This window comes from Gouania willdenowi, chromosome 14 (assembly GCF_900634775.1).
Source record: "Gouania willdenowi chromosome 14, fGouWil2.1, whole genome shotgun sequence".
In the NCBI taxonomy this organism is placed as follows: domain Eukaryota; kingdom Metazoa; phylum Chordata; class Actinopteri; order Blenniiformes; family Gobiesocidae; genus Gouania; species Gouania willdenowi.
The window spans coordinates 5,460,561-5,478,253 of record NC_041057.1 but is presented as its reverse complement, the minus strand read 5'-3'; the positions used below and the strand labels follow the sequence as shown (position 1 = coordinate 5,478,253).

The 17,693-nt window shown below is 36.3% G+C and overlaps 1 protein-coding gene across 1 annotated transcript; it reads left to right on the top strand.

Moving 5' to 3' along the window:
* The first annotated feature begins 7,124 nt into the window (after nt 1–7,124).
* Nucleotides 7,125–14,680, top strand: angptl5 (angiopoietin-like 5). Its single transcript, XM_028467124.1, has 8 exons — nt 7,125–7,262; nt 8,447–8,591; nt 8,651–8,754; nt 10,604–10,697; nt 11,885–11,988; nt 12,061–12,181; nt 12,330–12,515; nt 14,347–14,680. The coding sequence occupies exons 1-8, from the start codon at nt 7,206–7,208 to the stop codon at nt 14,664–14,666; spliced, it is 1,131 nt and encodes a 376-aa protein (XP_028322925.1). The 5' UTR covers nt 7,125–7,205; the 3' UTR covers nt 14,667–14,680.
* The last annotated feature ends 3,013 nt before the right edge of the window (nt 14,681–17,693 follow it).

Here is a 17,693-nt window from a genome sequence, read left to right as displayed (position 1 = left end):
TGTCAGTTTTATCCATTAATAAACTATGATTGATGTGATCAGCTGAAGATTAACTCCCTCTGTGGAGTTTCCCTTATGTGGACACACAGAGAACCACATTCACATGGAGTAAAAACTCTTCACAATGGACATTAATAGCTCTGATTTGTCCTGTTTGGGGTCATTTTCTATGTCTCCAGGCCTGGATCAGATTTTAGATGGGGGTTGGGGGGAAGTTACGCTGAGAAAACATCCGCCCCTGATGAGGCCAACCCCAGGCATTGGCCTGTTTTGTCCCAGGCAGGACTCACACCAATGCCCCGCCCCCTGGTGGAAAACATGCAAACTGCACAACGCCCGAGCTCACTGCTGGCCAACAGTGTGGAAAGAAGTGTGTGTGGGACAGGCAGCTGTTGGCTGATAGTAACCCAACACCAACCCAATAACCTTAAAATTAGACACTCACTAATCTTAAATTGTTTTTATTTGGTCTAAAAGTTATAAAAATAATGTGTAAATCTAGACAAACTGCCATAAATTCGACTCGACTGCACATTTTATACAGGATTAGACAGTAAACTAGTGTGTAAACTTTATTTTTTTACCCCCTTTGGAATTTGTAGTCAATTGTTAAGTTTCACATGCTAAAATTAACTTCTTGCAACATTTAGCAAAAAAAAAAAAAAAAAAAAAACGTTTGAAAACTGTATGTGAATTTTTTTTTCTGTTACTTTTGACCAGATTTACAGCAATATTTGTAAAAAATTGTGATATTTATTTTTCTTGTAAAAATATAATGCCAATGTTCAATCTAAATGTATATGTTAAATTAGAAATGTAAATCTAAATGTTAAACGTAAAGGTTAAATTAAATGTTGAATCTTAATTTAAATGTTAAATCTATATCTAAATGTTAAATCTATATCTAAATGTTAAATCTAAATGTTAAATGTTAAATCTAAAAGTTAAATCTATATCTAAATGTTAAATGTTAAATCTAAATGTCACGGGTGAGCTTTTATTTTGGTACTTTCATATTAGCTAAATATTTAGTTTAACCTCTGACATTTAGATTTAACATGTAAATTTAACATTTAACATTCAGATTTAGATTTAGATTTAGATTCAACATTTAGATTTAACTATAATTGAAGGGGACAACAGTTCCAAAATGTTCAGCACAAGAAAAATAAATTATCATGAATATTAAATGATTAAATAAATTGGGATGACCCACAAATCCCGTCAAAGCTCTAAAAAGCTGTAAATAGTACTGAAGCTTTAAATGAAATACTAATATAAGTTAAATGCTCAAAAATACATGAAATGTGCGATTAAACACCTAATAAATATGTTTTAAATCAATTTTGTATTGATCACAACAATTATAATTGTATTTCTAATTTTTCTACAGTTAATGTGAATATTTAGACAGCATGTCAGACAATGATTTTCCACTTTTCTCTCAGAGATTTGCTTTGCCTGGAGGAGGGAAAGAGTTCAAACAGGCTGTTATGTGTTCAGTGTCAGAGGCCGGTGATAATGTTTCCTGACCCTGAAGGTGTCGTACATGTCTGAACAGGAAGGAAAAGACCTCAGATTGGTCGTCAATGTCTACTCTTCTCTATTGTGGCTGTAGGTTCTGAACCTCACAGCAAAAAATAACTAAAATTATTATAATCTGAAGAGATCCACAAAAATATATAGTACAACAAAAAGTTTTATTAATTTTACTGTGAAAAAGAGGTTTAAATTGAACAGAGCAGATGTTATTTAGGCTTTTGCTCTCTCAGGTACTCATCATTTAACCTTCTTATTATCCTTAGGGTCAATTTGACCCCATTCAATGTTTATGATAAAAAAACACAATAGTTAACTTTATTTCTATTTTTTTGCTTCATATTTCATGACTTTTCCTAATTTGATGGGTACAATTGATTAAGCATAAAAGTCCAATAATAATAATAATAATAATAATAATAATAATAATACATTTTATTTTAAAACCAGCACCTTTCAGGTCACCTAAGGTCACTTTACAATGCATAGTATAAAACCACAATAAAAATTAAGCTAAAACAGTATGAAAACAACAAAAACAAACAACAACAAAAAATATTAAAAAAATGTTTCTCTGGGGTCAATTTGACCCCAGGCTGTTTTCGCGTTGTAAAATTTGTCTGTCTCTGTGTGAAAGATTTTCAAGATGCACCAACTCTAAAACTGAATGTTTGACCTGATGGTGGCGCTCCAGGAAAGGTCATAAAATCACTACAACCAATAGAGTTCCTACTCCTGTGGTCATTAATGTTGTCAGTAAAGTTGGATTAAAACTATTAAAGATAAGTTATTCTAATGTAAAAGTTTAGCCTGATGATGGCGCTAGAGAACAGGTTAAGGTTTTTTTTTTATTATCAAGGGCTTATTTATGTATTCAACAAATCAACAAACTGCCTGACACAATTTTCTGACAATTATTTTTTGGAGACAAATATCCGTGGGGTCAGATTGACCCCAAAGGTACAATGTGTAATTGGAGCTAAAATGTGAAAAACTAAATAGGGATCTTATTTCTGAATTATGTTTCGACTTGACTTGAGTTTAGATTTCTTTTCCTGCATGCTCCCACACACATGGACACCCTTCCTTCCTTCTTATACTAACAACAGATAGCAACACAATGCGACGAATACAGTAAATGTGGCAGACTGCAACTGATAACTGACACGCTGCAACTGTCTGCTTCCTATCTGAGGATAGTTGTACAAGTCGGAGGTGAAAAAAAGGTCAGTATACATTCTTTAGTTGTTTTGAAGCTTCCATTTTCAGTGGAAGATGACAATAATTCATCGATAACTGTCCATGCTCAAGAACTATTCCTGCTTATTCAGGGCAGACTACCATAGGCAAACACCAAATCCATCCTCACGACCCCAATCAAGGGATTAAAGCACGTGTTAAACTCAAGGCCCGGGGTTCAAATTTGGGCTATCAGAGCACCCAATTCGGGCCGCAGAAAAAGTAAAACTGACAAAGAAATCAATAATCATTGTGTATCAGTTGTTGTCATCTAAAACTCAAAAACTCATAATTTCCATATTTTCAACCATATTTTCAGCGGTTTGTAGTTTTCTCATGCCTATATCACATGACTACAGTCCTTTTTAAATTCCAAACTGTGGAAAGAACTCAAACTTTTTCTCAAATTCATCAATTTCTCCCAAACAATATCACAAAAATCCTCAAAATGACATGAAAATTGGGTACAAAATCAAGTATTTTTTTTTAAGTATAGAGCCTGTAGTGACTGATGGTGAAAACTAAGGCACAATGATGAGGAAATTGCTCTTTTCTCACCTAAAATCTGTGACCCTCATGAGCTCAAACTGCTTCTTATTTGGCCACTGAGCGAAAATGAGTTTGACACCCCTGGGCTGAAGAAGTTTCACTGTGGTGACAAAGCAAAGGAAAAGCATGCAGATATATTTGGTCTGATGGGAGCAGAGAGAGATGTGTGATTTTGTTTATTTCTTTTTTATTTTTCTTGTTTTATTTCATTTTGCCTTGGCTTCATGGTGAGGCGTATCTTTTTACAGAAGTTTTGTTCGTGATAACTTTTATTTTCATTCCTAATGTCATCCAGTTTATATGCAATTATAACAATGACATTTACATATATTTGTTTTTTACTTTTTCCAAGTCAGTGATAAGCAGTGCCATTGACTACTTCAGCGGATGTGCAAATACAGTACAATCGTATTGAAATTGCTCTTTTTCCCGTCACCCAAACTACTCCACATTTGACCCCTGAAGTAAAACAAATTTGTTCAATTTTTGTTATGAATTTTTTTTTATTTTTAATTTGTATATATTGTATATTAACAAAAAAAGGTTTAATGCAATACACACTGCTGTGCGTTAGGTGGCAGCCTCAACCTAAAACGTGCAGATACCCACAGCTCTGAAAACTTGCAGTCAGCACAGTTATTGTTCTGCTACAGTTCAGTTTATTTAATCAATTATTTATTTATTTATTTCATGAACGAGTGAGAAGATCCTAAGTGATTCTACAATTGTTATTTGTATTTTCATGCAGTTTTATTGACTTAAAAAAAGAAGCAAAAAGAAAATCAGTTAACATTAAATGCCAGAAATATAACCTTTAACACAAAAGTCTTGATAAAGTACTTGATAAACTACACAGCGACTATGTTTATGATGTGGCCTGTTATTGACGTGCACAGGCTGCTTTATGAGAGCGTGTAACATGGGACAGATGCAGGGGCCCTGGGGCCAATGGCAGCAGGCCTTCCACATTCCTTCACTGACCACGGCTGTAAACTGCACTCAGGTTGTGAACGGCAGCTTTTCACACTCAAAGAAGAAAAGTTTTTCCAAGAAAGCGACGTGCCAGCCGGCTCCAGCTGGTATATAACATGCACGGCTGCTCTGAGCTGCTTTTTGGCCTTCACCACTGGTTAAATACCCATTTAAACTGGAGTAATTGGTCTGAACCAGTCAGTGGTGAAGGCAATGACAGAGGAATTATGAGACATCCTGTACCTTGTATTCTGTAACGGATTACAAGTACCATGTTACTGTAAATTGAGTTGCTTTCATCTGTACCTTTTTTGAGTATATTTCTAAATCAGTGATTTTACTTGTCCTTAAGTAAGTTTGAAAATAAGTATATTGTTACATTTCGACACCCAACCATCACTGAGTAAAGTATAACTTTTTTGTTATAAAATGATCAACGGATATTGCGAAACTACAAAAAATGAAACTACCAGACAACAGTCAAATGTATCACATTAAAGTCGACCAACCACATTAAAGGTAATGCAAATCCCAGCTGCATCTTCCTGACATATTTACATTTAAACATAGGAAAAGCAACTGTATCATAATTATGGGGCGCCGATTGTAAAGTTGCAAATTCCAAAATAAACAGCAACTGTTTGCTGCTTATTTCATGTGACTTATTACCAGATTCACAGAAATATTGGTTAAATTTGTGATATTTTTCCTCTTGTAAAATGTCAACGTTAAATCTAAATGCTATATCTAAATGTTAAATGTTACATCTAAATCAAGATGTTAAATCCAAATCTAAATGTTGAATGTAAACGTAAATGTCAGATGTTAAATGTTGATTCTAAATGTAAATGTCAAATGTCAAATGTTGAATTTAAATCTAAATCCATCCATCCATTTTCATACCCGCTTATTCCCGTTTAACAGGGTCGCGGGGGTCTGCCGGTGCCAATCTCCGGCTCTCATAGGGCGCTGGGCGGGGGTACACCCTGGACAGGGCGCCAGTCCATCACAGGGCAACACAGACACAAACAACTATTCACTATCTCATTCACTCCTAAGGGCAATTTTAGAGACTCCAATCAACCTTACAGTCATGTTTTTGGATTGTGGGAGGAAGCTGGAGGACCCGGAGGAAACCCACGCAGCACGGGGAGAACATGCAAACTCCACACAGAAAGGACCCAAGTGTCCACCCCAGGGCTTGAACCCAGGACCTTCTTGCTGTGCGGTGGACGTGCTAACCACTAAGCCACCGTGCGCCTAATTTAAATCTAAATGTTAAATGTAAATGTTAGATGTTAAATATAATGTTGAATCAAAATTTTAATTGTAAATGTTAAATCTAAATCTGAATGTTATATCTAAATGTTAAATCTAGATCTTGATGTTAAATCTAAATCTAAATGCTGAATGTAAATGTCAGATGTTAAATTCGGAATCTAAATGTAAATGTCAGATGTTAAATGTTCAATCTAAATGTAAATGTCAAATGTTTAATCTAAATGTAATTGTAAATGTCAAATGTTAAATCTAAATCTAAATGTTAAATCTAAAAGTTAAATGTTAAATCTAAATCTAAATGTTAAATGTTAAATCTATATCTAAATGTTAAATCTAAATGGTAAATCTAAATGGTAAATCTAAATGGTAAATCTAAAAGTTAAATGTTAAATCTAAATCTAAATGTTAAATGGTAAATGGTAAATCTATATCTAAATGTTAAATCTAATTGTTAAATCTAAATGTGAAATCTAAATGTTAAATCTAAATGTTAAATGTTAAATATAAATCTAAATGGTAAATCTAAATGGTAAATCTAAATGTAAATGTTAAATATAAATATAAATGGTAATTTTAAATGTTAAATGTTAAATCTCAATCTAAATGGTAAATCTAAATGGTAAATCTAAATGGTAAATCTAAATGTTAAATCTAAATATCATGGGTGAACTAAATATTTAGCTAAAATGCAAATTCACCAGGCCAAAATAAAAGCTTGTTTTCTGAACGTGGGTTGTTGCTGATCATTGCATAATAAATTAGGTTCCAATTGTGCAATATTTGGTTTCTTCCTTTTTACATTTATACATGAAATGTTTACTGTATGTAAGGGAACCGTGGCAAGATTTATTACCAAAAATAGACATGGGGGGGTGAAACTAACTAGCCTTGTAACTTTAACTTTGAATACTATTTAATGGAGCTACTTTTTAGTTGTACTTCAGTATTTTATGTATGGCTTACTTGTACTTGTACTTGTACTTGAGCAGAATTTCAATCAAGTAACAAAACTTCTACTTGAGTATATGGATACATCAGTACTCTTTATACCTCTGCTTGTACCTGCAGCTGGAAGTAACAACCAAAGGGTAAAAAAGCTTTCTCCATTTAAAGAAGCTTTTTGTTTCCAGTTGCACATCTGTGTCTAATAGCAGTGGTGAGATAAATCCAGCGAAACCACAATCTCTACTAATAGACACACTAAAGAAGCAGTTAATGACTCTCTCTGTACCACAAAACCCAAGAATCAGCACTTTGAACCTCTTGTCAGGAGCCCTTTACCAACTTCTTTAATCTCCTCTGACACGGGATGTTGTCAGGGGGCCTTTACAAGAAAAAGTGGGAGTGACTGACTGATGAAGGTGTGGGGGGGGAAGGAAAGCAAACAGAGGAAAATTGGAAGAAAGTGAAATCTGGCAAATGAAAGAAAAAAGAGTGAAAACGCTCAGCATATGAAGGAGGAGGAGGAGGAGGAGGAGGAGGAGGAGGGGAAGGATGGACGTGTGAGGAGAAGAAGAAAAGTGCAGACTGTGTGGAAAAGAAAACATAAATGAAGGAGTTTCTGAGGGTGGAGGAGTGGACCGACTACAGCCTTCATCGCTCCTGGAGGAAGTCATAAGAGTGGAATGATGTGGACTGCAGCTGTCCTGCTGCTACTTTCACCCTATCTGTTCTCATCTGCAGTATGTACTAATCTAATCTGCTCTTTATTGTTTTTCTGGTTACTCAAAACTCAATCATTGATTACAATTTATGAGAATTTTAAAGCTTAAAATCATAAAATGTTAGAATAAATGCTAATTTGAGACTTTTATTGTGACTGTCTGAGAATGCTGCAGATGTTTAACTCTATATTCATTTTTTATGGAAAGAGATGAATAAGATGTAACTTTATTGTAGCTGCTATTTGTTTACTAGCTTTGAAAAACTGCGCATGAGTTTACGGAAGCAGATTAGGGTTAGTTTTGATGGAGATAATAAGTTTGGGCAAATAAAAAATAAAGCCAAAATTTTAAGAAAAAGTGGAAACATAATGTCGAGATTAAAGTCGAAATTTTGAAAATGAACTCAAAATACAATATTGTGATAAAAGATAAAGGTTTGCTATTAAAGTGAAATCTAGATTCATCATTGACCCGAGTCAGAGAGCTTTTTTTTCTTTATGTATAACTGTTCTGAACCTGTGGAAAGCAACACACCAATGGTTATCTGCCAAATCTGTGAACATAGACTTTTTCCTCTTTCCGAAACAATGCAGATTGGAATTTTCATGGAAAACCAAAAATAATAATTTTCTGGTAAATAGTAAAATTCTCTATACATAAACTCCCCTGCCTTAAAAAAACAAACTTTTTTTGTTATTAAAAAGCATAAAAAAATGTCAACACTGCCCAAGCTGAATATGTTTGTTACCTTGCTTCTGAATACAACATATTGTAATCCTTTTGTTGGTTTTATCTTTTAAATGAGACTCTTCTCTTCTGTTTTTTTTTTCTCCTATTGTTGTAATATCTATCTTATGTTTATTTTTACCCACATATTCTAATGTTTTTTTTTTTTTTTTTTTTTTATAATTTTTGTTATTGCTTATTGTAGTATTTTAGGTGTAGAATATTTTACAACCTTGCACTATACATCTTTATTTTAGTACTATCATTTTGGAGGTATAAATATAACTGTTTCTTTTATGTTGTGATTTCAAATTCTGTGAATTGTCATTGTACTATTTCAATGTTTCCAGGCTATATCACACATAGAGAAGCCCATAAGTGCCATCCTGAGCAACTAAATGTGTTAAATGTGCATAAAATTAACAATTCATCTTTAATAATCCATTGATCAATGCAAATCTGGACCAATGGCACAGGACAAAGGAAGCAGCTCTATAGCGGACGAGGACTTCTCTGTTAAAGAACAGAAACCTGTGGTGGAAGTCAAAAACCGGGACTCGTGCTTTATCCCATGTGACCTCACCGTGAAGCTCCTACGAGATGAGAAACACTCCATCTGTGGTGAGCTTCTCTCACTTTCCTCATCGTATTTTTTCACCATTAAAAGTGTGTGTGTTTAGGTCAGCTACAACAGTCTTTGCTGGCGTTTGGACGCAGCACAAGGAAACTGATGAGGGATGTGATGGAGGAGCAGCAGAGAGCTCTGGACATCCTCAGCACTCAGGTAAAGAAGGAGCCAACAACATCTCTTCTGACTCACTGCAGCAGGGGTGTCAAACTCATTTTAGTTCAGGGGCCAGAGCAGTTTATCTTAAAGCTGGGGTACTCAAATTATTTTCTTTCATTAAAAAAAATATTCTTATCAGCATCATATAGTATATCGTAAAAGTAATCATTTCTGAAAAAATCCTATGTCTGCGTGCTGTCTGTGCCTTATTTTAGTTCAATCTTGGCGGTCAACCCCTCCAGCTCCAATCACAGGATTTAGAGAAAGGAGGGGTGAGCAGAGCCCACGAAGGAGCCTCCTCATTGGCTGCCGCGATATATAGTAAAGCGTGTGCACGGTGCTAACACGTACCCGTGACGATGACATTTATTTTTAGCAACAAAATATGAACTAGGAGATGCTTGGATGCAACTTCAGACAACCTATGCGTGTGCATGTTCAGCGCTCGTGCGCGACTATGTGCACTTCCAGAGGAGGAGACTGGGAGGGATTATCAGAGTGGGAGGCGGGATTTACGGTTCGAATTCAGCCATGCCCCTCTGTCATGGTTCAAGATTCAGGTAGTGCAGCTTTAAAGCTGATATCCGGAGTTTTTGAGAAATCTATGTTTATGTATGATTCTTTTGAAATGCAAAAAAATACCTAACAAGTCTTTTACTCTGGTCTACTGCCGGTGGTCATTCATATACATTAATGTATATAAGTCCCTCCTTCGTCCTATAGACCCCTATACAAATGGAAACGATCGCTGAGTGCGCCCAGCCAATAGGCTTCAAATACCTGTTTTTGAGACTGTCAAAGGGGTCAGTTACATTTTTCTATTATCCATGTTCAATTACAATTTGATAACAATTACAGTAACCACCATTTCTTTTCCCAATTTCAATTAAATGACAACATTTTTTTGTCCTCAGAAAGTCAATTACAATTACATTTTCAATTAATAAAGTTAAATTACAATTAATAATAATAATTACTGAGCCTGAAATAAATAACCTAATAAAAGTTCCTCCTCCTCTTGTGTTAGCTTTCTGTTAGCATCTCTAACGATAACGGGTCATAAATCAACTGTAAAATACACTAAAAACAAATATATAGGATATCATTTCTTTCCAATCTATTGGTTACCTCGTTAGGATACATAATCAATGAAAATACAGGTTTTAATATTTTTATAAATGGTGAAATGTGGGAAAGCTTGATATGAAACATATGTTGATAATTGTTAATGTGTAGAACTGTGCTGTAACATGGTTCCCCAGTTTTGCTTTAAATTATAATTGAAAGACAATTTTTATATAATTTTCATGGCAATTACAATTACATAGTAATTTATCTTTATTTAATTACGATTATAACAGCAATAGATTTTTAAAATTACAATTATTTTTACACCATAATTGTAATTAATGATCAATTACGCGATTACAGTTATAATTTACCCCAACCCTGAGTGACCAATTTTTATGTATTATATATTTTGGGAAATTTTATGAAATAATTTTAAAGATAACTGTAAGATTTTGGAACAATTTGAGATTAAAAAAAAAAAAAAAAGTCTCCCATCATGTGATATAAGCATGGATAAAAAAATTGTGAGCCCTGCAAACATTGTGGAGTTTATTGAGTCTGTGTATTATTTTGGAGATATGTCGCTAAGATATTAGTTGGTTTACACAATGATTCATGGTTTCTCTGACTTTTTTGCATTCTGCTGCGGGCCGAATTGGATGATCCAAAGGGCCGGACTGGGTCCCCAGGCCTTGTGTTTGACATGTGTGCATTATACTGTCCTTGTTTCTGATTGGCTGACTGTGTGCACTGCATGGCGGTGTCGTGTCATCAGGTGACGGAGCTCATGGCCAAAGTGCAGACGCTCAGCTCCGAGGTTCAGAGAAGCAACACTGAAATGTACTCCATCAAACCTGTGCAGTCTCATGGTACAGTAACTCACACACAGATACAACAACGTCACAGCACACACACACACACACACACACAAAAACTATTGTTTTTACATGAATTGAAATATAAGTATAAGTAACCACATCTAACGGCAGGTGGACAAATATGACAGACTTTGCTTCAATTTGTCACAGTGGCACTTTTATGAAGTTATAGAAACTTTGCAGGGAAATACCTCACATTTCAAAATAAAAGCCTGCAGAGCCGTGGTTCCCAAAGTGGGGTACGCAAAGTGTCATAGGGGGAACGCGAGTGTGACGGGAGCTACAGACTATGATGTCCCTTTCCCACATGTACTTGTGTGAAAATGGATTTTCAGCTTTGTCAAACATGAAAACAAAATAGAGAACAAGACTTTGAGTGGAGAACAATTTAAGACTCTTTAAATCTCAGCTAAATATTGCAAAGTTATGTGCATCTTATCAACCTCACCATTCTTATTAAAGTGACAGTGACATGACGACCGGTGAGGTGACGTGGGGAGAAACTCATTGCCGATTGGATGTCGCGACACAGCGTCACTTGAAGTCGTTTGAAAAGTCCAAAATTTTCAACTTTGAGTGACTTCCAGTGACTCGAATTGCGCAGCTTGACGTTGTGTAATTTACATTGATTTTGAATGGAATCTATAGCCACCAGAGTCGTTGAAGTCGCGTTTGGTGTGAACGCACCTAAAACCAGTGATTTCCAAGCTTTTTTGGATCGTGACCTCATTTTGATATCACACACTTCTGGTGACCCCAAAGATTTTTTTTTTCTAGAATAATTTTTTTAATCATGTTTGTTTTACTATGTAAGAAATACAGAGTAGCGACAAAAAAAGTGAGTGCACTAAAGCTCTGTATTTGTTACACTTTACAACAAACACGATAAAAAACTAATTCTAGAAAAAAATTATTTGGGGTCGCCAGGAAAATTTGTGATATGAAAATGGGGTCCTGTTCCCAAAAACAGTTGGGAACCACTGATGTAATCCCTCTACATTGCAACAAAAATGTGATACTCTCACAAAAAGGAGGACTGCTTAAATTTTTGAGTCTTTTTAAAATATCATTAATATTTGTTAGTTTCTAAAAGTCACTTACTTATGCATCAAAAATGTGAAAAATGGTTTATTCTTACATTTAAAGCAGTGTGGATGGTGATCTTTATGCTTTTGCAGGACGAGACTGCAGCGATATCAAGGACAACCTGATTTCTGTCGTCCCCAAAATCCCCAGTGGCATTTACATTGTTCATCCCGAGCACACCGACTCTTCATTTGAGGTTTAAGACAAGTATCACCTGCTTGGTAATCCATGGTGTGGGTCCTGGCTCACAGCAGAGTGTGTCCTGCAGGTGTTCTGTGAGATGGACTACATGGGAGGAGGGTGGACAGTGATGCAGAGGAGGACCGATGGACTGATGGACTTCAAACAAGCGTGGACGAGTTATGTTGACGGCTTCGGGAATCTTGCAGGTTTGCTTACAAAGAAACGCCTAAAAAATGATGATATGGAATGAGAATGAATGTAGCTTTGAGCTCAGATACAATAGGAATTATAATAAAGATGTGGGCTACCTGTAGGCCTGACACTGACAGACTCTCTGTCCTCTTGTGTGAACAGGGGAACACTGGCTGGGCTTGAAGAAGGTGTTTCATATTGTAAACCAGAAAGACACACGGTTCCAGCTTCATATTGCTCTCGTCTCCTATGATGATGTCACTTCCTACGCCTCGTACGACGACTTCCGCCTTGACAATGAAACTCACTTCTTCAGTATTCACCTGGGAAGATACGCCGGCAGCGCTGGTATGTCTATGAAGTCGGAAGAGCTCATTCTAATCAAATGTGCGATGTGTCCATCGCAGCCTTTAACTGAAATGTTGAGAATTGGACCAGGATCAGTCAACAGCACTACTTCATACTCAAATACATTTGTTTTCCGCAGAAAAATTTGGCTTGCAAAACATGAAAAAAATATTGCTAGCAGCACCAAACATGTTGCAAGATTACAATTTCATTTAGCAGATGTTTTTATCCTAAGCAACGTACAACACATGCAGTTAGGGTTAAGGGACTTGCTCAATATTCCACAGTGATGGCTCAGATTGGTATTGAGCCGGTGACCCTCCGATTAAAAAGCCAGTTTACTTAACCGTTATGTCACCACCACCCCAATATATATATATATATATATATATATATATATATATATATGTATACATATGTATACATATATACATATGTATACATATATACAGTATATATATATATATATATATATATATATATATATATATATATATATATATATATATATATATATATATATGTATACATATGTATACATATGGGCACACGGTGGCTTAGTGGTTAGCACGTCCGCCTCACAGCAAGAAGGTCCTGGGTTCAAGCCCTGGGGTGGACACTTGGGTCCTTTCTGTGTGGAGTTTGCATGTTCTCCCCGTGCTGCGTGGGTTTCCTCCGGGTACTCCGGCTTCCTCCCGCAATCCAAAAACATGACTGTAAGGTTGATTGGAGTCTCTAAATTGCCCATAGGAGTGAATGGTTGTCTGTGTCTGTGTTGCCCTGTGATGGACTGGCGCCCTGTCCAGGGTGTACCCCCGCCAAGCGCCCTATGAGAGCCGGAGATTGGCACCGGCAGACCCCCGCGACCCTGTTAAAACGGGAATAAGCGGGTAAGAAAATGGATGGATGGATGTATACATATATGTATACACCCAGTATAAAATAATGATAGCACACACAGACCAATAGCTTCGTTATAACTATATAATTTATATAATGACAGATATTTTGAGCATTTTGACATGGACAACTTAGTGATGCTTGTCTAGGCGTAGGAACAAGGACTTTATACAACTAAGAAAAATGTACTTTAATCAGAAACAATAACTTCTTTACTGTTTTTACAAATGTGGCCACAAATCTTTGAAATGTCCTTGAAATCACGTGATTGATGACGTCACACACCCATTTGCCTGTAAACATCCCATTGTTTTCCATTGGATTGAAGCATTCAGCCTGCTTTTTAGATCATTTAGCAGCTTTTTTGGTCAATTTGTGCTGCTTTTGGTTGTTCTAAATAGTCAGGGAAAGGTAAAAATGTTGATGTAATCCACTTTTGCTTACCGAAAGAGGATAAAAACAGTTGTGAGCCAAAAAATAATCTATGACTGCAGGGGGTGACACTTCCAACTCTGCGGTTTGGTAGTAGACAATGAAGCAGAGGAGAAGAGTTCTCATAAAGGGACCTTTACTCTCCCTTAAACAGTGCACTGACACGCTCTGGTGGCTGAAGTTAGCGAGTAAATCACTGACTATTGAAGGACACCCACCCAAAAGGACTTCTATCCTCAGGGTTTGTGCATCTACAGCAGTCATTTGAAGACGCACTTTGATGCTATTTTACTTGTTTTTTGATCTTGAATGGAAATTTGTTGGATATTGACCACATCAGATCAGAAACAAATCTCTGCAGGAGCTAACTAGTGTATAATGTTGTTTATCTATTTTAGGTAACAAGCAGGAATTGTAAAGCATGATGTTTCCAATCCACTTGATAAGTCAGAATAGATGCTAAGATCTGATCTCAGCTTCTCCATGTGATCTGCTGCAGGCGACGCGTTCCGTGGTTACGATCAGGAGCAGAATCAGGACACGGCTCCGTTTAGCGCCTCTGACGTTGACAACGACGGCTGCAATCCTTCCTGCTCCATCAGCAACACAACAGTGGAAAGCTGCAGTCTGCAACAGAACCAGACCGGCTGGTGGTTCAACCAGTGCGGCCTGGCCAACCTTAACGGCACTCCTGAAGACGCAGAACAGAACCACGGGCAGAGGATGAGCATCCTCTGGGACACTTGGAGACAGAGCGGAATCCCATATAACATCAAGTCAGTCACGATGAAGATCAGGAGAATTGCCACGAATAACTGAGTTTCAAAGATGTGTCACGGAGGGTTTTAATAAAACACAATAAATCATCGGTGAGAATTCCTTCTGTTTTGCCTCTCTGTAAACCATCACCAGTTTATTACCGTGCAGCTTAATATTACATTATTGTGATCTCAGCATAGCAGCTTTTCCTCCAAAATCAGAAGGAAATGAGAATGATACGAAGGAAAAACTCTTATTTTCCTGGAATACCAACTAACTTCCAAAGATTAAAACATTTATTCCATAGTACTGTTGTCAGAATACAATAACAGTTTTTTTTTTTTTTTAACACATTTGTCAATGTCAAACTAGCACATCACCAAGTCCATATGGTATAAGGTCAGTCCACACCTAATAGTTTAATGCCTATTGGAACTCCAATTTTCTGTGATCACGGAAATAGACGGAAGACTCCGAACTCACGTTCTGAAATGCGAAAAACATTCTGAACTGTTTTTTTTTTTTTTCTCTTTATTTATAACCAGCCCTCAATGTGACACAGAAGTCCATCGCATGCATGCAGTCATTTAAACACTATTCTTCCTTTTAAAAACTAATGAATATTTCGCACATACGCTCGTGCAAAATATTGTGCTACGCAATCGCATGGTTGCGCAAGATTTCATGCAAAATTAAATGAATATGACACGGACTAAACCATTAAATTCAAATTCTGGGACCATATTACGCATTTCTGAAGTATTTTTCCCATAAAACGAGTGGCGAGCAAGTTGTAGCAAACAGAAATGTCAAATTTCTTGCGACGTAATCTTGCGTGATTTCAGCGTAAACCATGTTTGGCATGTTTTCGGAAAGTTTAATAACCAGTATCGAATGAAATGGAAACAAAACGGAAAACTGAAACTCTAAAACAGAACTGACGAAATTTTTAAATGGAAAATTTCAACGCAACAAAACTCCCTACTAATATTCCTGTGAGGTTTTGCTTGGGTTTTGTTGTGAGTTATGCCATCTTCCTGCGTGAATTCAGTTTGTTTCCATGGTTTCCAGGTGGTGCTAAAGGTAGCCCTGAAACAAAAGCCATACAACAAGAACAGTGTCTCTGACAGGAAATATAATAGTAATGTATATATATTAATACAAACAAAAAACAAAACAAAACAAAAAATAAAATAATAAAAACACAAAAATAATAAATAAAATCAAAATACAAATTTGACATAAATTAACCCAAGTGAAGTCTCACATCCAAGTGGTTAACTGTGATGAATGGTTGATTGGGTTACAAGAATGCAGAAAACCGTGGCATTTGTAATGGTAACCTTCACCAATAATGCTAATAAAACAATGATAATAATAATAATTTTTTTAAAAAAAAAGGGGGGAGGGGGTGTGCGGTGGGTACTGGCAGCATGTAGGGGAGTCAGTCAGGGGGCAAGGTTTGCAAAGAGTTAAAGTAGTCCGTGAAAGGTTTCCATTTACGAACAAACTTAGCAGTGTCACCCTTCACAGAGAACATTATCTTTTCAGATTTAACAAAATATATAACATCTCTAAGCCAGCAGGCAATTGAAGGTGGTTTCGGGGATTTCCAAAGGAATAAAATACATCGTCTTGCTAACAGAGATGTAAAGGACAATATATCTGACTGTAGGCGGTTTAGATTAGAAGAATCAACAGAAAGGCCAAATATAGCAAGGAAGGGACCCATTTTAATGCATTTCCCCAGAACTTGTGACATAATTGTGGAGTAGTCGTTCCAGCAAATGACACTTTACAGCTGCTTTCATTCTCCACTTTTTATCTCCTTCATACACAAACCCCAGTTAGGATTATTAGCTGTCTGTGATTTAAAGCAGTTCACTTTTACTTGGACTAATTCCACAAAATTAGGTTTCTATCCTTTGATCCCAGTAATCAGTCAGAGCAGAAAGACAATGACTGGTTGGTCCTGGAGATATTTTTTACTGGGCTGGTCTAGCCCTATATAACATAGGTGATATATTATATTTACCTCTTCCCTGTGCAGGGGGAATACTGGTGCATTACTACCCCTCAGGATGGGAGTTGAATTGCACCAAAAAACTGTTTGACCGTTGTTGTAGAATCACAAAAACCCTTAAATGTGTCGCTGCTAACTGTACTTGCCTTCCAGAGCGACTTAAGTGTCCAATAAATATTAGTTTGACTCCCAGGAACAGAGGGACAGGGACAGTTCAACAACTCATTCATAATATTGTGTTCTTAAAACAGGAAGGTGGAAAAAGTCGATGAATATCCACTTATTTATTAAACATTGAGATGATGCCTGTGAAACATAAAAGAAACAGAGTTTCAGGAACAGATTAACATTAAAGTCAGGAGACAAAACCCAGAAACACAACACAATGATTTTATGCACACAGGAAATCATTTTGTAAACTCGCTTGTGCTGAAGATAAAAAAAATAAAATAAAATAAAATACCATTCAACACATATTTTAGCTCAGGGGCCAAATGCAGACCAGTTTGATCTCAAAAGGGCTGCAGATTATTGGCAGGAAAACAAGCAATTTTAACATTAATGTTCACTAGTTTGCAATTTAACGTATAAATGATATGTAAAGTATATGGAAAGCATCAACAATATCCAAGCTGATAGAGATCAGGCTCTACAGGATCATCACTTTCAATTTTGGTGATTTTGTGACCAATGTTTGTTTAATTTGGGGACGTTTTGTGGAATAGTTTGAGGAAAATGGCAGGATTTTCAACAATTTGTGATTGAAAATGACCTGAATCCTACATTGTGGCGTTCCATTTAATTTGTGTTTGTAGAGGAACCGACTGACATCCTTGTTTTAATCAGAAATAAAATGGGTTAAAAGTGACTAACTAAATGGTGGAAAAGGTGGTGAAACGGGATTTTAAAAACCACAGAAATGGGTTAAAAGTTGCAAATAAGAGTGGCCAAATAGTTGGCATGACAAATTGTGAATGTGGTTAAATTGGCAAAAATAAGCACAAAATATGATGAAAACAGGATAAAAGTGACAATAATGGGTCAATATATGTGACATACCCATA

Bases quoted from the DNA above. Each gene is read 5' to 3' on its own strand.
- angptl5 (XM_028467124.1), top strand. From the start codon at position 7,206: ATGATGTGGACTGCAGCTGTCCTGCTGCTACTTTCACCCTATCTGTTC. The intron at 8,755-10,603 runs GTAAAGAAGGAG...TCGTGTCATCAG, and splicing joins TGGACATCCTCAGCACTCAG to GTGACGGAGCTCATGGCCAA. The intron at 10,698-11,884 runs GTACAGTAACTC...ATGCTTTTGCAG, and splicing joins CAAACCTGTGCAGTCTCATG to GACGAGACTGCAGCGATATC.